Source organism: Mytilus edulis, chromosome 10 (genome assembly GCF_963676685.1).
Source record: "Mytilus edulis chromosome 10, xbMytEdul2.2, whole genome shotgun sequence".
NCBI lineage: Eukaryota > Metazoa > Mollusca > Bivalvia > Mytilida > Mytilidae > Mytilus > Mytilus edulis.
The window spans coordinates 1,588,349-1,615,613 of NC_092353.1; the positions used below are offsets into that span (position 1 = coordinate 1,588,349).

A 27,265-nucleotide genomic window follows, 5' to 3' on the forward strand; every position below is an offset into this window, starting at 1 on the left:
AGTGCAATGATTTTTTGGTTTAAGCTGAAGGTAATGGATTGTGTTTACTTGAATAAATTCTAACCATAAACCTTTGAAGATCTTTGAAGATTTCTTATTTACAATACCAAGATCCTCATTCTCAATTTTAAATTATAAAGGCAATAAGTTATTTAAACCTATGTTTCTATAAGTTCCATTCATTGAAACTTTCATAAGTATTATATATTGACTGCAGTTGGAATGGTTGACTTTCTCTCAAGCTGTATCTGTACTAGTATGTCTCAGTTTGACTACATAAATTGAGGATGAAAGTAAAGAATATGAAACAATAGTCCTACCAAAGAGCAGAAAACAGCCAAAGACCAACAATGGGTTTCAACTCATCGAGAACATCCAGGGTGTAGTTTTTAAAATCTGATCAGCTCTAATTGATTTAGACTAAATATAAGCTCTGTCAGATATTAAACAGAAACACATGCCATTGCCAAAGCTTTAAAAAGAACACAAACTACATCACATTATTATAATTAATTTAATGATAATTTAATGAAATAGAAATTTACACAACTTAAACATACAGAGAATGAGGAACAAAACAGAATGCAGACAAAAAATGTATGGAAAGCAATGTCAGACATAAATAATGATATGATTAACAATGTATGGAAAACAATTAGGGACATAATTTAATTTAGGAATTATTTACATCAGTCTATGAATGCACGAAGTATGAGAGTGAGTTATAACATATAAATAACAAGAGTATGGTAAGCAATATGGAACATAACTTATGAAATAGAATGAATAGCAAATACTGAAACCATCATTAGTCATAAATTAAGACATGAAATATATAACAATGACAATATTGCACTAACATATTGAGTGTGTCCAAATATTGGCACATATCACAGATTAATAACAAGTTTCTACTGACTTGTGGTATAGTTTACATTGCACATATACTTATATCATATATATTTGGAAATTTTCAAACGTGTCTCTATATATTTTTCACAATATATTTTAATGCAATTTTTAAATGCATTTTACATGGTTGTGTGACAAGACATTGAATAGTTGAAAGATTTAACTGCCTGTGCTTAGATCAAAATAACATACAAAACCGGAACAAAAATTAATAAACTATCATATACTTCTTAGTCAAAAATGTTTCATAAGGCCAAAGCCCAAATGTGAATATTTTAAGGAAAAATGTTTATGAGTCTGTTTAGCAAATTAAAATTTTGGAGCAGCAGAATGATTTTGTTAAAAATTAAAATTCTAGAGAATTAATGCAAAAAAATTATGTCTTGCAATCTGAACATTTTTTGTTTTATGATGAATTACGTTGTTTTTTCTTATATTCTACAATTCTTGTCCAAAGTAAATGTTTATATAGTTTGATTTGTTATACATTTCTTGTAAAGTCACTGTATTAAAGTATATTGTCCTCTACAAAGTTCTTCTCCCTGACAACAACCTCATCTGCTACATGACAACCTCAAGCTCATCATCTGCATAACAAACAAACTCATCAACTACACATATATTGCACTCAAAGAATCATTAAGGCACTTTTCACAAATTGTGCCAGAAAATGTTTTGACAAATATATTTATAAACATATGTTTATCTATGACGATGAGATTTCTGGCACGGTATCCCAGCTTAGTATCTAAATCTGTTACTATCATAGTACTACGACATCCCATAATATTTATATCTACATTCTACTCAAATATTCGCCTTCTTTTGCCAAGAATCTTTCTTCATTGTTTATCTTTCACTTGGAATATTTCTAATGTTTTCAAAAACAACAATCTGCCATTTTTTTGGAGATCACATGAGTGTTTATTTTGATTGAGATTAAGCAATTGATGTAAAAGCTTTTTGTTGCTACACATCCATATAGTTGTAACAAGGTTCCGTCCGACTTTGTCTGAATTCTGTACTGTTTCTGTAGGCAGGATTCTGTACTTCCATAAATCTATTTTTGTTGTCACGTCTCCGTCTTTCTTTGTACCATTTTACGGCCAGTAAGACCAAAAGTATTACCAATATCAAACTTAACGTGCCTATCACCCCTCCTACTATCTCAGCTAAAATAAACAAAGATAAAATCATTCATAGTTATTATAGTAATAAGATATTTAGAAATTATGGATTGTAAAAATAATGTCAAGACTATTCTGAAATTTTAAAAAGCTATACAAATCAAAGTCAAAGGTTCAACCCACCACTTTTATTCCCCTTTAAAAGTGTCCTGTACCAAGTCAGGAAGATGGCCATTGTTATATTATTGTTCGTTTCTGTGTGTGTTGCATTTTAACGTTGAGTCGTTTGTGTTTTCTCTTATTTTTGAAATATTGAGATCAGACGTGGCACGGTACTTGTCTATCCCAAATTCATGTATTTGGTTTTCTTGTTATATTTGTTATTCTCGTGGTGTTTTGTCTGATGCTTGGTCCGTTTCTGTGTGTGTTACGTTTCGGTGTTATGTTGTTGTTCTCCTCTTATATTTAATGCGTTTCCCTCGGTTTTAGTTTGTTACCCCGATTTTGTTTTTTGTCCCTGGATTTATGAGTTTTGAACAGCGGTATACTACTGTTGCCTTTATTTATCATACACAGTCCAAATAAGAACTTTATTAGACTAGACTCAAAGGAGTAAAATTAAGTACAGAAATCTAAATGTAGTCTTCTGGCCTGTTGTTTAGCATGTGACAAAATTTTATTATAAAATTGTGAAGGGTATGCTTTGACCTTGTTTACCGTTGAAGATTTTTGGAAGTATACCATTATTATATAATAATTGATGATACAAAGTGATGAAAAATAGTGAAATTAGGCTGATGTCCAAGGATTTACTTGATGCTACCATCAAATTGTAATTAAATGTAATAAAACCTGCCAGTAATGGGATGAACAAAAGTACCCTGATAGTTAACACATCTGTCAATGTTTATATTTAGATACAGGCACACTTTGACATGTTTATTTTTATGTTTAATTAAATTTTCTGCTGGTATTAGATTATACAGCTGTAGACAGATAGGCCATCCATTTGTTTAGTAAGTCTCTGTTGTTATCCATTCTAGAAGTTCAGATTTTTTTTAAAACAAGAGTTTTTAAAAATTTATAGGTTTTCAGATAACCAAATGATGTATCATTCAAGGTTTGAGAACATTGCTAAATGGTTTTTTTTAATAATCCCATTTTTCAAACCTCCCCCCCCCCCTCCTTCCCCCAAAAAAAACCTAAAGAAAAAGGTTGACCTTGAAATGTTAATGAACAGTTACAATGAAACTTGGGCACTGATTTATTTTGTTTATAAAATCTGATACATGTGACAAGGAAGTATTATCTATCATGTACTTAATGAATTATAAATGTAAAATAACCAGTCTTCTGCCTCCAGATACTGTTTGGATGAAATATTGAATCAGCAGGCTAGCCAAGCAGGACTCTAACTTTTTTTAATTATCCCTGTTTGAGGTTTATTGATAAAACAAATCTCGACTTTTCTATCTGATTAATCATGAGGAAAAATATTGAATGTATGATAAGTAGACAGCAAAGGGTCACGCTAAAACATATATCATCGCTAAGTTGGTATATTCTATAGTTTACCAAATCTTTTAGAAGGTAGCCCTGCCATGTAGTCTTACATTTTTAAAGGTTAATGATATACAGGGATTTATATGAAAATGTTTGACTATGTTGAACATGTTTGCATCACTAACTCAGAGAACTCTAATGATGTTCAGGATTTTAAACATACATGTATCTGCCACCAGTGTTGTATACATTTTTCATATGATTTCTTAGTTTCTGGAGGGAGGGTCCCCTTCAAATCTGTCTCTTTCTATTGAATACTAACTGTTCCTCCTACTAGATGACCCCCCTTTTCCCTTGCTGTGATTTTATTTTATTGTTTGTATACTTACCAAATGGTAGTTTATTTTCTGGTTCCGTGTACTGTGGGTTAACCCTGATAGGTATGGTTGGTTCTTTGAAATGGAGTGGTGCTGATGTTTTCTGTTGTATAGGAGTTGTAGGTTCTTTGGTTGTTGTTGTAATGGGAGGCGTAGCTGAAAAGGTACAGTAAATCACAAGATGAATAATTGTTATACATGTACAAATAAGTGTAACCCTATGAAAAAAATATATGAGGGACATTTAGAGGGCAAGTTCAGAAACAGTTAACATCTGTCTATATCTTTTGGAAATTACATATTAGAAAATGTATGTGGTATGTTATTTCTATTAGTAGGTTGCTGCCACTACTGATGACCCACAGGTTTACAGTGTTTTACTTCATCAAATTTTACTATAAGCAGTATTTTTTAGTTTTAACATGTAGTTACCTTCAAAATAAAGCCAGAATCCTTTGTGATTACTGATACTGTTGGTATTTAGTTGGATCAGTAACTCGTTAGATGACATAACTAACGGCTCATTCCACCGTCTGCCACATAATGTAACACTCCTCCGTCCATCCTTGGCATACATCCAGTCAATACAGCCATAACTTCCATTACTCTCCAGGTCCATGTCTATCACGTGTAACTTGACTGTTTGATACTTCTCCACTCGTATGTTTGTAATACAGTGGTGGTTATACCCGTAGTTATTGGGATAGTTTGGTGTCTTGATGTATCCTCTCTGTTCTGTTACTAATGGGGTATCACAGATATTGTATGACTCGGCAGCTGTAACAAGAAATAATCTCATTTAATATATTTGCCACTGGACATATAAAATGTAAGCAATATAGTAACAAATTGTAAATTTGTGTAGTCCTTAAAGATAAGGTTGATTTTATAGGGCAGCTTATAATAAGATGTTAATGAACTAAAGATTAAACAAAAAAGATTTAAAAAATATTAAATGTCTGAAATTTACTAAATCTTCAAATTGGCAGCCAATCATTTATGTCTTGTCCCCAAAATTGATATTTCTTGTGCCTTTGATTTTATCTTTGATAGAATTTTGATAATACAAATCATAGGTAATTAGTAACAGGTGTGTCCAGGTGATCTTACTAATTTCTCCAGTTTACCAAATGTTTAAAGTTTATGGAGCATAAATTACTAATTTGTTTAATAAATCATTACAAATAAGACTTCCAATTTCAGTTTAATACAAGGATAATGCAAACATTAATTTGTTTAATTTGATACAAATCAGAAAATGCATCCTAGAAAAGCTCTAATATTATATTTATTATCCAGAAATTGAATTTATTGTTTACCTTTTCACAAATAATTGAGATAATGTTAACATTATTTTAGTCAATACAGTTCAAGGATGAAAGTTGAAAAGAGGGAAAAACACAAAAAGAAAAAAATAACATTGCTACTTTACTATACAATTAGCATAATATAAGATTATTTTGTTAAATTAGGTCACATTTGAATATAGAACATTGCTATATAACTTTGAACAGGATACATCTGCTACACAAAAAGGACATCTGCTGTCCCCAGAGGACAGATGGAGCTTTGATTTGTTGTCGTCTGCTAAAGAATTGGGAGGGAAAACATTTGAAAATTATTTGAATAAGAATTTAAATTAAATTCTTTTGAAGAACAAAAACTTCAGTAAAGATCAGTTCAATGCAATGATTATTAAGCTTTTTTATCCAAAAGTTTTCCCGATGTTAGAATAATTGTTTGTTTTGAAAGTTTTGTAGTAGTTATAGTAAATAGGATATTTTGGTGTAACATATGTCACTATAAATGATCCATAGTAAATCGTCCATAAAGAATAAGCCTATGAATTTTTATACTCCTAATAAAGTTGTGGTTTTTCTATTTAAACGGTTATGACTTTTATATATATGAGTCTATTGTCAGTTGTGACTCTGGTCAATTGTGGCAGATTTTTCATTATGTGTTAATGTGTTATCAATAATTTTAGTTATAGGAAAAAGATTTATTTTATTATAAAAGAACCTAGATTAACAATTTACCCTAATTTTTCAGAGAGAAAATATAATTTGGATTGCTGCTTATTATTAAATAATCTTCAATTGCCTTCGTTGTAATAAGAAGACTTATATCTTTATAACCTTGTTATGATTATGGTTGGCATGTAAATTTAAATTTTCTAAGCAAAATTAAATATCAAAACATCTTGTATTGCAGAATGCCAGCCTTACATTGAATTATGTAACTTAAAGATAGAATCGAAAAAAATCATAGGGAAAAGAAAGTTTATAAAGTAAACTTCATTGATTTGTAAAGATATATATAAATTTTACTATCTTGTCTACAAGAAGTTATGTTTTTCTGATATTAATTATAGACAGAAGACAAAATACCTGCCTCCATAATTACCCCCATGGAGTTACTGTTATAAATTTTCTTGGAAGATTATTTAGAGTGAGATAGTGTGATGTTGAGATACATTACATGGTGCAGTGAGGCTGGCTTTATCATGATCTGTTGTTACCATGCATCATTAATTATATTGATTTCATAGTTAAAGGTTCATCTGGTTTCAGCACTTAGAATTCTACTGGTTTTTTTATAGCATAATGGCCATGCTATTTTTTACATAACATATTCTTCAGTTTTAGTTTTTGCAGAGACCTACAATGCCAAAGATCTGGTTTGCTTTTTTATGAGCTTTTTTTCTACACTGCCTAAATCTGGCTGTTTTTAGTGTGCTTTTGTTCTTTATTTTATCATCGAATTAGAGTATACAATTTTGTTAATGTTAACATACATTGAAGGTCGTACATTGACCTAAAATTGTTTACTTTTATAAATTCTTATTTGGATGGAGAGTTGTCTCATTGGCACTCATACCACATCTTCCTATATCTATGTACATTACTGAATTAAGCTTCAGAGAACATCAAATATATATTTCTAAAGTGAAAAATTATCAAAATTTTAAACATGTTTGCTAATTGACGGTATTCGACCAAGATGAAAATTTATTTTGAGAAAAAAGTAATAATTTACTCCCTCCTAAGGCCTCCTTTCATAACTTGCCAGTAACAGACTAGGTCATTTTACCATGCTTACTGGGAACATATATTAATAATCTTATAACTTTTATCAAAGGTAACCCCCTCCCCTCATGACTTGCCATTGCTAGCCTAAAGACTTACCAGGAACACATTGGTAATCTATCTGATAATAACTGCTGTCTTTCTGACATTCTGGAATATAATCATTACTGGCTGGAATGGGTAAAGTACATGATTCTTGACCAACACACGAATGTCGCTCGTGGTCCTCGTATATACAATCTCCTAGCTGGTAACCACATTGTCCACGAGAATTATATCCATAAAAGGATTTCGTTATCCGCACCATAAATCCACGTCCACATTGAATGTTAAATGTATTTTGAGCAGGTGGAAGACAAGAGTTCACAGATTTAATCGTACTACCTGAAAAACATAAATAATATATATGGTTATTAAAGCTGCTTCTCCAAAAGCCATCTATAATGGGACATACTGTTTTAACTGATTGAAGCTGTCAGTTGGTAGACATGTGTGTTTAAAAAAGAAGTTTAAAATGTGTATAATCTGTGCTTTTTAAAGTGGATTTTTTTTTTACATAGACAACACTCAGAAGTGTTACTGCAATGGGATGTGCATGATGTCCTGTAAAGGCAAGCCTCTAACAAGGCAATCTTAATGAACTTTACTAATGCATCCTAAATAATTACCGGTCACCTAAAAAGTTATTTATTTTAATTCTTTATTGACTAATTCCCATGAGACATGATTTAAGTGTAATTTAATAATTAACCTGTACTGTTCTTCTATCATTATAAGTATTTGAGATGAGAGAGACAAGAATTAAATGAAGACAGCCATTTAATAAGATTACACCAGGTTACAGGAAGGTTAGATGGTAGGATAGTAAGTGTTATGTATTATAATGATATAGCATTTTTCAGTTCTAGATATCAAATTGAGACCATTTCTAAAGTCCTGGGTATAAAATGAGACCATTTCTCAGTTCTGGGTATAAAATGAGACCATTTCTCAGTTCTGGGTATAAGATAGAGACCATTTCTCAGTCCTGGGTATAAAATCGAGACCATTTTATAATGATCAAGGACTAGGAAATAGCCAAAAAAGCAAAGTTGTTTGAGTACACAAAAAAATGCTATGTGAAACAAGTCAAATTTATTTATCTATTTTTTTGTGAAGAAAAAAGTTAGGAGACATAAGTATGAAAAGACAGGGCGATTTAAATTAAGCATTGTGTTTAGCTGATCTTTATGCACATTATATTTGATACATTTACTGAGAGGAACTTGAGATGGCCATTGTATTGAGAAATTTTCTCATGACTTTACGACAGGGCAATATACATGACTATTGACTGATACTTAGGGTGATATAGGATCATATCAACTGATACATTTCATTTATTGATAATGCATGTGACCAGAAAGATATTAAAAGGATATTGTCAAGTCTCACATACAAAATATTTATAGATATTAATTATTTAAATAGCTTAAAACATTTCTTATATCTTTATCAGACAAAGGGGTCGTGGGATTTAAATATTTGGTGAGAAAATATTAGTCTTAGGATAAAGGGTCATATTAGTCTAATGGTTATAAAATTTCAACAATTTCATTAGGTGTGAATTTTGGTTAAATTTTATTGTCTCTAAAAGCAGATGTCCAAATAGTTGCCTTATTTTTTAAATGCCTTTTTATAGGTTATTTTTGTCAGTACTCCCCACTAATTGTGGTTGCTAAAGCACAAAATGTCAAAAATAAGTCAATGATGTATTTATATATACTAGTCATTGCTAGTATAATATATTTAAAAAAAAGCAAAGCTAAAATATTTTTATTTTTTCTTATTTAACGTAAGCTTTTCTTTTTTTTCTTCGTAAGCTGTTGTTGTTTATTTACATTCAGGAGATGTTAGAATGTAAAGTATTTGTTGTGACACATAAATGCATTTTAATACTGCACTTGAGACGTATTGTTATGTTCAGCAGATGGTGCACTTTCTACCTGGAATAAATGTACCTGTTTTTCACCAGACTGAAGCTGATTGCTTTGTTAAGTGATTATTTTTTTGCTCGTTTCTGAGTTCAAAAGATTTTTTTAAGCAGTAATTAATGCACAAATTTTTAACAGCCTGAAATTTTTTTGTTTCTTTTAAGCTTTTTGAAGAGTCCTTCATAAGCAGAAGTCAAGCTGAAAATGTTAGAATTAAATATGTTACAAATTAATTAGAGAATTAGAGAATGACAACTAATTAAGAATGCTTACCTTCAATAGAAACAATTAAAACGTTAATTAAGGCCACTGTAATGAACACATAATCCTGAAGGTCTGCCATTGTATAAGTAATCAATTTATAATTCCATCATCCCTCAACCTGCAGTAAAATAAACAGTTTAAACTCTCACTTTATACAATAAACTGTAAAATATTGATGTGTTTCTACTGAAGTCAATTTCTCTTTAAGTGAATTGAGAAATATCAGCATCTATATAATCCACTACAAATGTTAACTCTTCTGCCTTTGTTTTCTACACTAAGATAATAGTGGTTTGTCTATTTAGGTTGACTCTCACTATAAGTACTGTCAAATTGTCTGTGTTTCTTATCTTTATACAGATTAGTATTATACCAACACCTGGACATTTCTACACTGCTCACCTTTTGGGTTTTTAATTTTGCCAATATTTGATTGGTTCATTAACACATCAAAGGATAATTTTGGTCATGTGTGACCAAAAGGGGAGGAGCTAAGAGAAAAGATGTTTTTCTCTCTTTATAATATTAATTTTAAACAATAAATATTTATTGCTTGAGTGGTACTTAGAGATGAATAACACCTGTCTTTGAGAATGGACTTTATCGTTTGAAGTGTCCTTTTATCTCTTTAAGGTCTAGAGAACGGGACAGTTGGAAATAGATTTATACTTGACTATTTACACAGGGATAAAAATAAACCCCCAAAATTTAATCTTCTGGCTACATGACCTATTGTGATTGACAACAAAGCCATGGTCACACCTGAATAAGAACTGGCGCGTGGATAGTAATTATATGATGAATGGGTCTTTTGTCAAACCACATGTTGTAGAGATTTTATCTAGGCAGACTCTAAACATTGCCAACCAATCAGAAAGCTAATATCTATTCAACAAAAGATCTGGCGTGTGGCTAGGATGCACCCGGCACACGACTGTGACCTTAGGTTTATCTGTAGAAATCTGATTAGGGTAGGAGATTTATCTCTCGGAGAATATGTTATCACCTGGAAGCCTAAAATAGCGGTATTTTGAGAAGGTACATCTGTCCAAATTTACCTTCAACAGTTGGGCCCAATTTATGTTAAACAATTTTCTGTTTGATCTCAATAATAATTGAAAAGCACTCAGTGTAAGATAATTTTGATGAAAACTGATCCAATGTTGGTTTTTTTCTGCAGTTAACAATGAAAAGTGAAGTAAAAGTTTGATAAGAGTTTGGATAGTATATCAGGAGAATATTGATTTTTGAACAGCTTGCATTTCATAAATATATCATTTATACCACAATCAAAACAAACATCAAAATATTTACACAGGAAAAAAAGAATTGTAACTTGAGTTTTAGAATTGACTATATTTAGTATAAACAGAAATACTAATGTGTTTTTATAATTTTCACTGTTAAACAAATGTTTAAAAAGATATTTATGTAGGGAAAAAAAGAGAAAAAGTTATAAATTTATTAAAAATACAGTTTTATGTTTAAATAACTTTATTCAGTGTATTAGTTTTTTCTGTATAGAGGCTAAAAATGATTATGGAAATACATATACCATTGGAGTACTAGCACAATTTTACAAGGATTTGATTAGTTCATACTTTAACACTATAGAAATTTTAAATAGTAAAACAAAATTGTTTTGTCTGATATGATTCTATTATATTAAAGAGACTTTCAATGATATCATCTGTAGCAATGTTTCTGTTGTACATTAGATTTATATATACCTGTCCTCAGCTGAGCCTGTCAAGCTCTTTGATATTAAAAAATGGTTACAATTCTCTTCAAATAATCGTTAGGTTATATATTTCAAGACAAACTTGATGCCCCTATAATCTAGCATTTCATTTTCCAGTGACAGTTAATATTTTCTGCACTTCATTCCCTATTAATTACTTTGAAGGACCTATCTATTGTAAACAATAAGTTAAGAAATCCAGAATTTTTATAAAAGGTTGGTATTTGTAATTCCAAAAAAGGAAATGGATACTGCTGACTGGCAGAATTTCATTTGTATGTGGGAAAAGTGAGATTTTTTTTCAATCAAAAAGTAGGGGAGGGGGGGGGCAATATTTTATGCCTTCTGTATCCTATACCCTGTTAGCATAGTTTGTAGAGGGATTAAAGTCTCACTGGTGAACATGACCATATGCAATTTTGAAATGCAAATTGTGCAGTATTGTTGCACTTTTGATTTGCAAACAAATTAAACAAATATGTTAAATCAGATCTACCCCTGGAACCAAGCCAGTCTAACTTACATTATGTCTGTTGATGTATATAACTCTCTTTATGGACCAAACTGATATTAAATCCTGTTCAATAAGTGGTCAGTAATAAATAAAGTATAGTGAATTAACAGCTGTTAAACAGCTGATTAGGTGACAGGTAATAAAATTACAGGTAAATAAAAACACATCAGGTGTTTGTATGATAAACAAAGAAGTGTGGATACAGATAGGTACTTGTAAACTTTAGGCTAGTATTAGATTTAATCATAGGTAAATAGATTAGCACCTCAGACTTTTGATTGTCAAGTTTGGTTTTCTCTGTGTCCATTTTAATCAGAATGGTCCAAGTTTGAAGTTTAGTATATCAGCCCATGTATTAAATTATTTTCTTCATTTTAATGTATGAATTTAACAAATATTCAAAACACAATTGTCATTTATCTGTCTTACTATACCCCTTTCTCAAGCAAACAGCTCCTATTTCATTATTATATTTATATTTTATAAGATTGATTGATGATCCCCTGTTTCTCCTGTACACCCTCAATAATAACTATATTTATTAATAAACAAGGTTGATTGATGTATCAATTACTGAAACAAATATTAGTTTTATCTACTTCCTGTTTGATTAACACCTGTTAATGAGAAATTACCTTTCTTTACAGTGATTGTAGGTAATAATCCTCAAATTAGTACTAACCTTTTCATATACCTATTATATATGATATAAGCCTCTAATAAATACCTTTTATTGTTCACAATATATAGATTGTTTTTGAAGAATAAGGGATAGTTTTATTAATGTAATTCCATGATCATACGATTTGCAATTTGCAGACGCTATTGTTACTTGTAAACCTTTACGAAAACAAAGATGTTCTTATAAAAACAATTTCTTCATATTCCATATTTTGACTTATAATCTTTAGAAGTACTACTTCAACTTGAGAAGAGATAGTATTATTATCTAACAAAAGAACATATGTTGTTCCACAGGTAGCAGATGTCCTGTCGTCTGCTGTTATAACAATTGATGGGTCTTTATTGTTTTAGTTGTCTAATTACATGCTTAAAATGGAGAAAATTGCTTGGAGCATGTTTTACATGAAATTTCTTTCATTTCTCCTAGGGATATTTATTTGTTTATCAGCTCAGACTTTTTTATATAAAAAAGGCATATAAATTTTATTTCATAAACAAACTTAAATTAATAAAAAAAAAGTTTGAAAATTAAGATTCTTTAATTTTTTGTTATTTCAAATTGTTTTTTATTATTGATATTTTTTTTTTAATTATTATTTTGATTATCAGTCAGTAACAAATAACTATAAATATATGATATATTATGATATGAATTATATCTATGTCCAATTGACCATCAGATGTAAATTTTCCAGCTAAAATATTTTTATTTTTATTTAAAATTAATTAACTGCCAAACCAATTCTTAGATCTTATAGATCATGTTAACATTGAGTATATAGACAATAATTAAAATGAAACAGTTATCCAGACTAGAATTAGTTTTACAATCAGTAGAGCTGACAGACTTTGTTTTAGATGGACAGATGGACAGTAATGAGACATTCTTAATGGAAACACCAGAAAAATGGACATTTGTTGAACTCCTTGACCATTGTTTACACTATTGACCACTCTCAAAATACTTGAACACAGAAGTACAGCCACGGGTCAGAACTTTTGTCATTCATCACTACGATATATAGATTCACTTGAGATTCTGTTTCAGAATAATGTTTTATTAATGGATAGTTTGATCTGTATGGCTGTACAAACTTTTAGATAAAAGAAATGGGGTTTATTGATGAATTATGGACAACTGAGGGGTATAATTGATTAAAAAACATCAAAGGAAATCTATCAATAGGAGAAAATGTAAAACATGTGCCCCTTTATTATTGTCATATTTAAAATATTTCTCCAAAAAGAATAATGTTTGCACAGTGTAATAAAAAGTGATGAAAATATAACTTTGTTTCTTTTGTAGTCAGGCAAGCAATTACTGTCGATTCATTTATTTTTCGTGGGTACCAGTTTTCATTGATTGTGGAAACTTTGTATTTCTGTGGATATTTGATTTCGTGGTTTTACGAAAGGTTTGCAAACAGGCCTATACAAAAAATATTATACCTATTTATTGTTTAAAATAGCTGATGTAAGGTATGTTTTACTGTCCCATTTAACTATAAGACTCAAAGTTGTCTATTGCCACATATAACACTATAACTGAAATCTTTTATCACATGTGACTTATATTACACTGGGACACAAAGCTGTTAGTTGTCACATATGACCTATGTTACAGTATGACTAAAACATGTTCATTGTCACATGTGACTTATAATACAGAAGGATAGAAAGCTGTTAGTTGTCACATATGACCTATGTTACAGTATGACTAAAACCTGTTCATTGTCACATGTAACTTATAATACAGAAGGATAGAAAGCTGTTAGTTGTCACATGTGACTTATGTTACAGTATGACTAAAAGCTGTCAGTTATCACATGTGACTTATGTTACATTAGGACTAAAACCGATTCATTGTCACATGTAACTTATTTTATAGTAAAAATGAAAGCTATTGTCACATGTGGCTCAAAACAGTAGGACAAAAAAATGTTCATTGTCACATGTGACTAATATTTGAAGCTGTATTATTTCATATGTACTAGAGTACAGAAGTCTTGTAACTGTAAATTGTCACATGTGACTCAGACTATAAAGGCTATACAATCTGTCTATTATCACATGTGATAGAGAGTATAGTAGACATTTAATCTGTCCATTGTCACATGTGATAGAGAGTATAGTAGACATTTAATCCATAGTCACACATGATTTACTGTAGCACAAGGACATTAGTACTGTCCATAGTCACACATGATTTACTGTAGCACAAGGACATTAGTACTGTCCATAGTCACACATGATTTACTGTAGCACAAGGACATTAGTACTGTCCATAGTCACACATGATTTACTGTAGCACAAGGACATAAGTACTGTCCATAGTCACACATGATTTACTGTAGCACAAGGACATTAGTACTGTCCATAGTCACACATGATTTACTGTAGCACAAGGACACTAGTACTATCCATAGTCACACATGATTTACTGTAGCACAAGGACATTAGTACTGTCCATAGTCACACATGACTTACTGTAGCACAAGGACATTAGTACTGTCCATAGTCACACATGACTTACTGTAGCACAAGGACATTAGTACTGTTCATAGTCACACATGATTTACTGTAGCACAAGGACATTAGTACTGTTCATAGTCACACATGACTTACTGTAGCACAAGGACATTAGTACTGTCCATAGTCACACATGACTTACTGTAGCACAAGGACATTAGTACTGTCCATAGTCACACATGACTTACTGTAGCACAAGGACATTAGTACTGTCCATTGTCACATTTGACATTGTGTTGCCTTTATAACCTGCAGTTTGCCCTTTTTGTTCTATTGAAAGTGTACTTCCATGATAGTTATACTTGTTACAATTTATTATAATGAATTCCCTATGGTATTACGTCTAAATATAGCAAAACTTTATTGCTGCATTTTTATTTTTCAACAAAAATATTATGGTTAAAACTTCCAATATCATGTATAAACATTTGTTTTAGTACAATAGTTTTATAATGTGCTTGACTCAGTCTCTGATCAGCAAAAGCAGTACCATTTAAACCTTATCAATAATAAATGTAACACTATAGTTACACACCATAGCCATGAGTAAAGAGAAGTACCACATAATTGAGTTATTTTTTTTGTATAAGGGTTAATTAATTATTGATAACTAAAATACGACATGGAATTTATATCTAATTCTACAAGAGATGCTGAAATATTAACAAATCTAATAGTAGACTATAGGAAAGCTTCTCAATGTAGTTTATACAGCGGCTTTAAATGAGGCCAAGATATGTTCATTCTCAATTTCTCACAGAATTAAACAAAAAGTATGTTTAACTGAAATTGTGTTTTTCTACTGTTAACATGAATATCTTCTTATGAAATTACTGTTGGGAGGTCTGAAATCAAATTATAAATTTTCCCATAGTATTAAATATTTATTGGACCAACTTGGGGGACACACAGCACAATGTTATTTCTCTCTTAATTTGATAACTGTCTCATTCAGAATCTAATTAAAGCCTAACTGCAGTTTCTGACATGGTGTACACGTGTCGAACTTTAAAATAAAAATATAATATCGGGGTAACATTTCATTATTTAATCCTTATATGGCATTTTGCCCTGCCTATTTATTAATTTTAAATACTTTGTTTTATTTAGTTGGAAGAAATACGGTGGGAAAATATTTAATTGTTTTGATTAAAACAATAGTTATTTTATCTCTTACATCAATGGTTAATGAAACAACAATGCTTAATTTCTTTAAAGTCGTAAAGTAATGGTTTTAAATTGTTGATGACGCTTTTTGGCAACAATAGGTACGAATGTTGAACAACAATAATATTTATTGAACAATAGATATCTGAATTTCTCTACGATGATTATCATTATTATATTAAATGTTAGATCATATCGTTGTTTATCATAAAATAATGCCAATAAATTATACATTGTTTTGAAAAATTACAAAATATGGAGACAACTAGAAGAAGCTTAATGTTTCATACGTTATTTTATTTTTTTCAAATTTTAAATAAAAAATAATCAAGGCAGAATTGCTTTTATTTTTGTAACTTAAGCAATAATTTAAAAAAGATATTTTGTGGTCAACATTATATCTTGGACAAATAAAGGTGTTTGCAAAAGTATGAATCAAGCTCTAACTAGTTTAGTAAAAAAGTAAAATCCATCGCAAAGCAAAGAAACAAAGAAAGAATATTTCTTAGATCCATTAATATATCAACAGGATTGTTAATCATCTTAACTATTTGATTAGCAATAGTGCATTTGTACATATTATTGAAAGGTACTATTAGAATAAAGATAAAATCTCCTAACTTTCATTGGGTGGCAGCCATTAGACTACAGGTATAATATATAAATGTTCAATAGAGCACCTGTTGTTTATTTCACACAGGTGCACCAGTTCAGTTTTAGCTTTTAGAAACCATGTTTTCTTTGGAGGAGTTACAGACAGTATCTTTATATTTTTGAATGAAACATAAATGTGGGTGGTTTGATATAAGGAAAAAGTACATAAGCACAAAAACCTTAGATAACAGATCTAGAGAACTGCAGACTTTTATTTAGCCTTCAAGTACATGTAATGCCCATTTAATATGAGAGTCCGTAGCAACTGAGCTTAAATGCGTGACCAGTACATGTAAGCTAGCATAAGCTAGCAAAATTAGGTGACAATTCCCAAGTTCTAACAAACACAAAACAATGTTTCTCATAATTTCAGAAAATGTGAGCAGATATGACATATAATAAAACAGATTATTGTCCAAAATAAAATAAAAAAACTTTCACTTGTTTCTTTATGGAGGATAAGTTGAATCAGAATTAACCCAAACGATAAAAGTGTTTATTATATATCTTCCAAGCTTAAGTGTTTTAACACTTCTGTAGCAATAGATAGTACTTTTTATCTATTAAGTAATTTAAAGAGTCTTAAGTGGTCATGAAATTGTTTGTTTCAAAATAAAAAGTCAATTACTACATCAAAGAGAAAGGTGCACTTAATATTGATTTGTTTGTTTGGATTTTAAGAAAGAATGTAGAAAATGGTAGATTTTTAAAATATGTTGATACCTGTATATTGATGCAGTCTGCTGGGGGTCAATTTTGTGTAGTAGAATTGCTTTGAGTGCAAGAGTCAATGATTAATTTTGATTGTGTTTTCTGCTAGGTATATCATCATGGTACATTGTATTATTGAGTTAATGCAAAGACCTGGCATATAAGAGTTAGAATACTGGGTCTAGGTAGAATAACTATGTCATCTCTTGCTTGTGAACCTGAAGCAAAAAATCTAGCTCAGCATGTAATAGTCTATAAAAGGAGGTTCGTAACAGAACAAACCTGTCCTCTGTTCTCCAAATATGACCTAGCAGATCAGACTTATCACCTGGTTTGTAGTGACTTTGTGCTTTCATGAGCAACATGATGGTGCCACATGATCTGCTTACCCCTCTAGAGAGATCACCCTCAGATTATGGTGGGGTACATGTTGCTATTTAGTCTTTAGTTTTCTATGTTGTGTTTTGTGTACTTATGTTTGCCTGTTTGTCTTTTTCTTTTTTAGCCATTGCGTTGTAAGTTTATTTTTGACTTATGGCTATGAATGTCCCTTTGGTAACTTTTGTCTCTCTTTTCCTTGTGTTGTTTTAATAGCAAACCAAACGATTTATGATGATCAATTCTAGCAGCTTACATCATTACTGTAAAACGGCTTTCATTTATTTTCAGTACAGAAGGTTGTAAAAGTGTTGAAACAAGAAATACTATTACAGTTTGAAATTTTATGATTCTTTACTATTTGTTGAAGCACACATAAAGTACAAATTATTCCATTAGATACAGTGTTAAATTGTGGTTACATATGTCACATCAGACCACAAAGTAGTTTGTATATACCTTTATATCATGTAATATATTTAAATTAAGTCAGTTTCCGATGATCTATTACATGTATTATTGCAGCATCTGTGTCCTGATAAGTTTATAATCAGTTTATACAAATATTTACAATCCTTACATATTCTAATCTTATGATAGTACTAGTAGAGTACACCCTCAACCATAATTATAAAAATTAAATATAATCATCCAATGTGTATGTTTGTTTGTATTTTAATGCCCCACCTACGATAGTAGAGAGGCATTATGTTTTCTGGTCTGTGCGTCCGTTCGTCTGTCCGTCCGTCTCTCCGTCCGTCCGTCTGTCCCACTTCATGTTAAAGTTTTTGGTCAAGGTAGTTTTTAATGAAGTTATAGTCCAATCACCTTGAAACTTAGTATACATGTGCCCTATGATATGATCTTTCTAATTGTAATGCCAAATTAGAGTTTTTACCCCAATTTTACGGTTCACTGCACATAGAAAATGATAGTGCAAATTTCAGGTTAAAGTTTTTGGTCAAGGTAGTTTTTAATAAAGTAGACGTCAAATCAACTTGAAACTTAGTATAAAATTGAGAAAGGAAATGGTGAATATGTCAAAGCGACAACCACCCGACCATAGAGCAAACAACAGCCGAAGGCAACCAATGGGTCTTCAATGTAGCGAGAATTCCCGCACCCGTAGGTGTCCTTCAGCTGGCCCCTAAAATATGCATAATAGTACAGTGATAATGGACGTCATACTAAACTCCGAATTATACACAAGAAACTAAAATTTAAAATCATACAAGACTAACAAAGGCCAGAGGCTCCTGACTTGGGACAGGCGCAAAATTGCGGCGGGGTTAAACATGTTTATGAGATCTCAACCCTCCCCCTATACCTCTAGCCAATGTAGAAAAGTAAAAGAATAACAATAAGCACATTAAAATTCAGTTCAAGAGAAGTCCGAGTCTGATGTCAAAAGATGTAACAAAAGAAAATAAATAAAATGACAATAATACATAAATAACAACAGACTAGTACATGTTCCCTTTGATAAGATCATTCTAATTTTAATGCCAAATTAGAGAATTTATTCCAATTTCGCGGTCCACTAAACATAGAAAATGATAGTGCGAATGGGGCATCCGTGTACTGTGGACACATTCTTGTTAAATAAAGTAACGACAAAATTTCCACATAGATTTAGAAAAAAACATTAGTATGCTTCAGAAAAGGAAACTGTTTTTAATCTAACGAAGGTTGATAAATTTATGATAGTAATAGAGTGGACCTTTTATGCTTTTTAACAGATTTTGTTTCAGGTTTCCTATTTTTTTATTTGTCAATATCATTAAATGATCAAATAGGCCATCTGAGAAATTTAAGCAATAAAACTGTTTATTCTATAAGAATTACAAAGATATCACAAAAATTGTCTTTGGCTCCATGACAACCAGTGCATGAGTCCTTGACAGAAAATGATCAACAAAACAAATGTCACTTTATTATTATGTATTTAGTTATCATAAAGCACATCTGCAGATAGTAATAGTTGTCTTTTAAGTATTCCATTAACTTCTTTGATGAGTCTATTAGTTGACCTCTTGAACCTAATTTACACCTCTTTGTATTTTATTTATGTATAATTATATCAATGTTTTAGATAATTGATAGAAAGAAATGTTAAGAATGTTTGGCAAAAAGTCTAATGCCTTGTTGACTGTCCCCATGTGTCCCTATTTCTTACTGGTGGAGATAAGTGAAAAGTGGTGAGATCAGAGACAACACAAACTTCTTTGAAGCACATAGGAATCACAAAGTTTAAAAAATACATCTTAAAACATTGAGGTGGCCAGCATGAGAACACTGTTTGTTTTTTGTTTGTAGTTGTGGTTGGGTTAATGTCTCATTGACATTTACCTCATCTCCCTTCATACTTTTTTGATGGTCTTGAATTCAAGGTTTTAGTCAATAAATTAAGTCAAAGAACTCATTTAACCATTTGTACAGTGGTAATGCATAATAAGTACAAAATCAGGATTCAACTTTTTTTACGATTAAGATTCATTATAAAACACATTAATAACGAAATCTATTGAAATTGGTTTTGTATATGTTATATCAAATCTTTATAGTACTTAAATCCGGTTTATTCTGGTGATGTTGACCTTGACCTATATATATAAAAAGGGACAGCAACTGAAATCATAAATATTGTTTGTATTTAATTGACTTTCACATTAAAACAAAACTGACATATTTAAATAGACTAATACAGTTTTTACTTTGTACTATCTCTGCTAAAAACCATAAACACAAACACTAATGAATTATGAATAACAAACATTGTTACACTGACCCTGGAATGTTTGAGGTGTACATGTGTCTACCTTGACACACTTATCTGAGTCCCATGACTTATGATAACATGCCATCAGGAATTCCTACCTTTATTTATTGTTTTGATATATATGTGCTACTATGTGCCAAAACACCATGTACTATAAGTATACAGCAATATTAATTATTAGTAGTTAATAATTCTAAGTTAGCAATTACACCAATATTAATTAATAATGGTGCTAGTTAACATAATTCATTTGCTGATATCATAAATTAATTATTTATTACTTTTTGATTAATTTCAATTTTTCCATTTATTCAATTTTCCATATTATTTATTTTGAGGAAGAATCGTACAAAAACCCCACTGAAACGTTGGCTTCATGCACAAAGCTTTTATTTTCTATGGATTATAATTTTTATGAATGCTTCACTATTTGTTAGTGCAAGTATGATTTTAACATACCACAAAATTTGGATACCACAGCTAGAACTGTACTTAAAAAATAAAATTAGAAGCAAAAGAAGAAAAAATATATATAATTGCGTTTTTAGCTCTAACAATATTAGTTCTGTACTTAGATATGGCTTCTAATCAAAAGTCAAGAATAAACTTTTATACAAACTTTGCTTTATTCAACTGAGAGAAAATATGAGATAAAAGCTGAGAGAATTATAATTAAGCATGGAGAAACATTGTTTATATACATGATATTTACTTGTCTTCAGTTTGAACTTACAGCACCATCAGAACAGATACATCTAAATACCAACATACTGTTTTATAATCACAAGTTATCTTTTGTTTTGACATAAATCGTTTATGGCGTATTAACATCTGGAATGGTTGCCAGGTTTAGGAGAGACAATTTGTTTCTCTTCAGGTAAAATGGATTTTCCCTGTTTCATTTGATTTATAAGAACAGCAGATATTTGTAAACGGAACAGTTTTCTGCTGGTTAGATAGGAAAAAAGATTTGTAGGCTATAAGTCAAAGAGACAGCAAGCCGCCAACATTATGTTGATAAAGAGTGGGTTTTCTCCTCAGATTTAGTAATGTTAGTTTCAGGGTTCAGCTGTTTTATAGACCATGACTGAGTGAAGGGTGAAACTTTATTTTGATTCTATCCTGTTTAAGTGGATATAATGGGAAATGCTGTTTATTAAAAAGAGTGTTTGTCAAAATTTGCTCTTGCTATGTAAGCTGATTTATAGAAAAGTCAGGGAGTGTATGTTTATCTAGAGGTTGGTTTTTCTGCAGGTAAAATTATTGTATTTTTCCTGTAGTAACTAATACAAATCAGCCAATGAAGGTGATATATAAAAGGGGGAATGATGTTATAGTTTCCTCATGTAAAATATATGATTTGAATCATCTTACTTATAGATTGGATTTATAGTCACACGGTAGGAAATGTATGTGTAGCAAAGTGGGGAAATGGACTGAATGCAAAGTTTTTATGCCCCACCTACGATAGTAGAAGGGCATTATGTTTTCTGGTCTGTGCCTCTATCCGTTCGTCCATTCGTCCGTGCGTCCGTTTGTCCCGCTTCAGGTTAAAGTTTTTGGTCCAGGTAGTTTTTGATGAAGTTGAAGTCCAATCAACTTGAAACTTAGTACACATGTTAACTATGATATGATCTTTCTAATTTTAATGCCAAATTAAAGTATTGACCCCAATTTCACGGTCCACTGAGCATGTAAAATGATAGTGCAAGTCGGGCATCCGTGTACTATGGACACATTCTTGTTTGCTGAAATTTTGCTGAAGTTTTGCCTTTGCATGAAAGGCTTGAAAGGACCTAAACCTTAACTTTACACTTGATAGTTTGATAACGTTAAAATTGTAAAGGAATGTGTTTTGTCAGAAATTTGTTAACCTTGACCTCTGTGAACTTTCATGCATGAATGGATTTGTTTGTAATGTTGTGTTAAGGGCCAAGGTCTAAGCAACTACAGATCATGGAGTCATGGTAATTTGTTATATGATAAAAAATGATGTACAGAGATTGCTGTTAGATCCATCCTCTAATTAGATGACCTTGAACCTTAGAAACGATTAAAAAAAAAAATAAGGAAAAAAATATGGGTTACTTGTTAAACTGTTGTTGCTTGCTTTGTTGTATATTATAAAGTAAACTGTAGTATTAACTAAAGTCAAAGAGTAATAAAGAATGCTTCCTTGAATAAACAAGACATGCATCTTTTCTGTTTTCTTGTGCTATATAAAATCAAATGTCTGGAACTTTGAATTCAGAAACAAAGGTACCACCAATTGAACAAACAAACCTGAAATATTTATACAGTTCTTTGAATTAAAGAATCCTGTGATATTATACAGCTAAATATAATTACAAGGCACCCTTGACTGGTTTACAATTTTGATTTTAAGTGGATTATTTACTGTAACTACTTTATTGTAACACTGACTGCCAACTCTGAAGCATCATCTTTGTGTTTTATTGATTGAAATAATGTATTGAAGTATTTAAGCACCTTAAAGATTCTGTACTAGATCACCTTTATGGTTGTAGTAAAAATATAGTAGGTTACTTAATAGGTTGATGGTAAAAAAAAAAAGGGGGGGGGGAGTGTAGATGATTGGATATCATTATAGAATATCAATTCTACAGCACTTGATCAACTTTGATTCTGTTGTAATTAATTGTCATTTAGTCTTAAAAATAAAAATGCATAGGTGTCTCATTGGTGGAACAGATCACCTCATTTTAAAATGGATTAATAGCTATATATCTTTATGAAAAAAATAATTAGGCTACCAGTCGATAAATATGAAATTGAACTTAGGACTAACCAACTTTTCACAGAATTGTTAAGTACATTTGTACCTGTATGAATTAGATGTTCCTGATTGGAAAAATAAATGATATTTATCTAGTTATCTGTTTAATATGAAAAACCGATGATGATATCATGTATTCATTGAATTGATGGACACAAAGTTAATTTGTAAATCATGGATCTGATGGAATCCTATAGTTTGACTGCAAGACCATACTATATCCTTGTAATATTAGTGGTTGAATTAATTACTTACTTATTATTTGGTTATTACTTATAAAAGAAAGACTATGAACTATGAACTAGTTCAAGTTTTCCTTAAAACATTATTTAATGATTGGAGAAAGTGCTTGGATATTAAAATGAAATATTTTTAACACAATTTATTTTATGTAATGATAGGGTTTATGATCTATTATGGTCACTGTATAATTTCCGTGGGAAAAAAGTGAAGATGTTTGTCAAATGTCATTTGTCCTTTGTGTGAGATAAGTTATTAAAAAAAAACTTTCATGGAAGACCAATTTTGAAAGGAAAATATATTTAAAGGACGATTTGGTCCAATGAAGAGAACATTAATGTATCTTTTTAGAAAAGTATTGTAAGTTTTACGGCCTGGCATATACATATCTGGAATATTTATACAGTTATACAAAAAAAGGGGGATGTGAAATCTTTTGAAAATTATTTTAGACTTGAGAAAGAAAACTGTAATAAAAATAAATGTGCTTTAGACAAATCTATTCAATTGAAGTATATATTATTTACCCCCTTATAAGAAGTTCTTCTAAACAGTACTACTATATGGTATCAGTCTTTATATGGGGGAAACTGTGATATTAAATAGTTAAAAAGAAGGTTAAAACTGTAGCAATATACTCTGTAACCTAACTTTGGTGACTTTTGTGTGTAGAAAAATTAACATGAATGTGTGAAACTTAGATCTTTTCATATTGAACTACATCAAAATTAACTTGAAAATATTGCCATGACATTGGGCTAGATAGGGGTGAACACGTAATCATGGGCAGATCCAGACATTTTTGAAAGGTGGGGGTTCCCAACCCAGAAAAAAGGGGAGGGGTTTCAACCATATGCCCCCATTCAAAAGCATAGGTCATCCAAAAAAAAACGGTCAGTTTCAATCCCCGGAACCCCGCTCTAGATCTGCCACTGGAAATAAAGTATCAGTGAAAATAAGTTGGTTTACAGTAATTTGTGAATTTATTTGTTGAATTGCAGCTTGTTTAGGGAAACACAGTGACTTCAGTAACTATTTCATCTGATTGTGTACATCGAGTAACCATTGAAAGCTTAGAAATATGGGGGTGGGGGCAGGGGAGGGAGGAAATCAGTACATTTTAAAAGGAGGTCACTCAGATGTTAAAAGTAGGTCAGATATAGGTTAGATGCTTTGTTGGAGGAATAAGAAAGTTGAAGGTCAGGTGTTTAGCAGGAATCAGAAAGTTGAAGGTCATGTGTTTGGCAGGAATTAGAAAGTTGAAGGTCAGGTGTTTTGCAGGAATCAGAAAGTTGAAGGTCATGTGTTTGGCAGGAATATGAAAGTCAAAGGTCATGTGTTTGGAAGGAATCAGAAAGTTGAAGGTCGGGTTATTGAAAAATTATCACCCTTGGAAAAGAAGTTTTGATAAGATATTTGAGGAAAAGATGGCAGAAATTTAAAAAGGTGATAGATAAAGTCATATATTGTAGAGGCTTTAAACTGTTTGATGAGGAGTTATAAGGAGTTCTGATTTGGAGGAAGAAAAGAAACATTCTTAAGGATGAGGTCAATTATTTGAGATGACTTAAAATGTTTGTGGAAGATGTTATTCTTGGAGAGGACACAGAATTGTGATGGAGAGTCTAAAATATTGCCTTGAAATTAAAAATGTTAACAAAACTTTTAGTTTATGTACTTTTTCAAGTAGTGTTAATATGCTTTTTTCCATCATTTTCAACTTAAAACAAAGCTTTAACTCACACAGTGTTTCAAATCAGTAGAGGTATTAGTGTTTCAAGCTAAGAAAGATTTGTTACATAGACTTGATAAACAAGTGGAGCAACATGCATATAGGAGCAAAACTAAATTATTAGTATAATCAAATTTCACAGATGTTTTAATACCAAGACGTATTTTTGTATGAAAATATAGAAAACATTAACTGATCCATTGAAATGTATTTACTCAATAATATATTTCTTGATTAAGATTGAAAAATATTAAAATGATATTTACCTGTATAATAAAGTTATGATCTGCCCTAAACATCTTATCCCATCTCTCCTCCAGTACAATCAATAGGTTATAATTGTGTTTATCATTACATCAAATGAACAACTCAGGTGTGAAACTGCTAACCTATTTATACCTGAGGAAGATGTACCTCAGAGGGTCAGTGGAGGGTAATTGATTTGTATCTGAGGAGGCTGCATCTGTACCTCTCAGGTTTGATGAAAACAGTAGATTTGGAATAACTAATTATTAACCTGAGAAAGATATGCATGAATACACTTGAGGGGAAACAATCTTATTTTAGCCACAGTTGGTTTACCTTAGAGGCATAGGTGGGTAAAACAGGTGTGAGGCAAAGATTCTGCTCCTCAGAGTATGAGGTGTAACATTTGATTTTCAGGAGTTATGTCCCTTAGAAATGAAAATTCCAGAGAAAATTGCATTGTATTTAGCACCCACAATTTTCTTGTCAGATATTTATGAAATTTGTTCAATTGGTTTATATCAGCAATGTCTTGGATGCTTTTGAAAATTAGTGTTGATCAACTCTTTATGAATGAATTATGCCTCTTAAATAATTTTATAGAAAATTGGATTATACACTTTCACTTGTACAATTCTTTCCAGATTTTTATCAAATTTATATCAAAGTTTTTTTATCAGCAATGTTCAAAACAAAATGAGTGCTGTTATCAATTATATAATTATTCTTTTCAGGAGTTATTTCCCTAAGAAGTGTAAATAATAAATTCTACAGAAAAAAGAATAGTAATGGATTTCTCGTGTACAATTTTTTGCCAGATATTATTAGAATTTATAAAAAAGTCATATGTCAGCATCTTCTTGGACAGTTTCAAAAATCAGTGTTGATCAACTTATTTTAAAAGAGTTATGCTTCTTGGAACTATTGATTTTGTGGAAAATAGCATTGCATTATATAAGCCACTTGTCGTATACCAATAGTTTGAATAGGACACTCATTGTACAAGGAAAATTTTGGTCTAAGTAATTTTCTGTGCATCATTGAAAAGGAATGATCAGTTATACTCGTGTAAACAATAACCTTAATTAAATGCATGCAGGGACACAGGTTCACACCTGGTATTGGTCTTGTTTATATTGTAAATATCGAAAATTTGACTTCTTGACCAATAATTTTGAATATTTGTAAACTGATAATTTAAAAAAATTTGTAACTTTGCTGAATCATTAGAGAAACCACAAAGGAGTGATGAGGGAATTCACTTCTTTAACAATAATTAGGTATGCATATATGCACTTATAAACAATAGATTTATTTTAAATTGCAATAATTTCTACATGTTACACATTAAATCAAATAAATGTTATAGTTTAAAAGAGAATTGCACAAAGAACATGACATTGGTTTTAATTATTTCCATCTTCTACAAAACTTTTATGTCTATTTTAGTGGCAATACTACTTGTAAAAATGTAAAATTAATCAAATGTATATTAATTAGAGAGTGTTATCTTTTTGTATCATAGCCAATTTCAATGTTTTTATGTAATTGTTGAGTATTATAACACTGAAACGAATGTATAAGATTGAGAGTTTGGCAAGCATGAGAGAAGTAGTAAGCCAAACATACGACTTGGTTGTGTAGTAATATTGTAGTATAGATAGTAATTTGGTATATAATCATTACAAGTGATTTTTAACATTGATTAAATATTTGCACATTCCTAGATAAAAGCTTCTGGCAAGTAACTGACAATTTTTAGCAGGTTTATTCTCCCAAATGAACATTTATATAGATACTAAATTAGCAAAACTTTATAATCATGATAACGTGTTTTTAATACTAGAA

General features: G+C 30.8%; 2 protein-coding genes across 3 annotated transcripts in view; one reads left to right on the forward strand and one right to left on the reverse strand.

The window, feature by feature from the left end:
- Nucleotides 1–27,265, forward strand: part of LOC139493119 (activating signal cointegrator 1 complex subunit 3-like) — a 221,832-nt gene that overhangs the window by 160,877 nt on the left and 33,690 nt on the right. The window lies entirely within an intron of this gene.
- On the reverse strand, nt 499–25,570 carry LOC139493124 (procollagen C-endopeptidase enhancer 2-like). 2 transcript variants are annotated; one of them, XM_071281288.1, is made up of 6 exons: nt 25,438–25,570; nt 9,255–9,363; nt 7,108–7,392; nt 4,352–4,696; nt 3,932–4,075; nt 499–2,084 (listed from the first exon to the last, which is right to left on the reverse strand). In XM_071281288.1, exons 2-6 carry the CDS (start codon nt 9,322–9,324, stop codon nt 1,882–1,884), a joined length of 1,047 nt encoding a protein of 348 aa, XP_071137389.1. In that variant the 5' UTR covers nt 9,325–9,363; nt 25,438–25,570; the 3' UTR covers nt 499–1,881. The 2 variants fall into 2 exon arrangements, with proteins under 2 accessions (XP_071137389.1, XP_071137390.1); XM_071281289.1 differs by lacking the exon at nt 25,438–25,570 and adding an exon at nt 11,510–11,638.

Excerpts from the sequence above, each read along its gene's own strand:
- LOC139493124 (XM_071281288.1), bottom strand. The coding sequence starts at position 9,324 with ATGGCAGACCTTCAGGATTATGTGTTCATTACAGTGGCCTTAATTAAC. Across the intron at positions 4,076-4,351 it reads ATTCTGGCTTTATTTTGAAG|CTACGCCTCCCATTACAACA; the intron begins GTAACTACATGT and ends GTACCTTTTCAG. Across the intron at positions 2,085-3,931 it reads AGAAAATAAACTACCATTTG|CTGAGATAGTAGGAGGGGTG; the intron begins GTAAGTATACAA and ends TGTTTATTTTAG.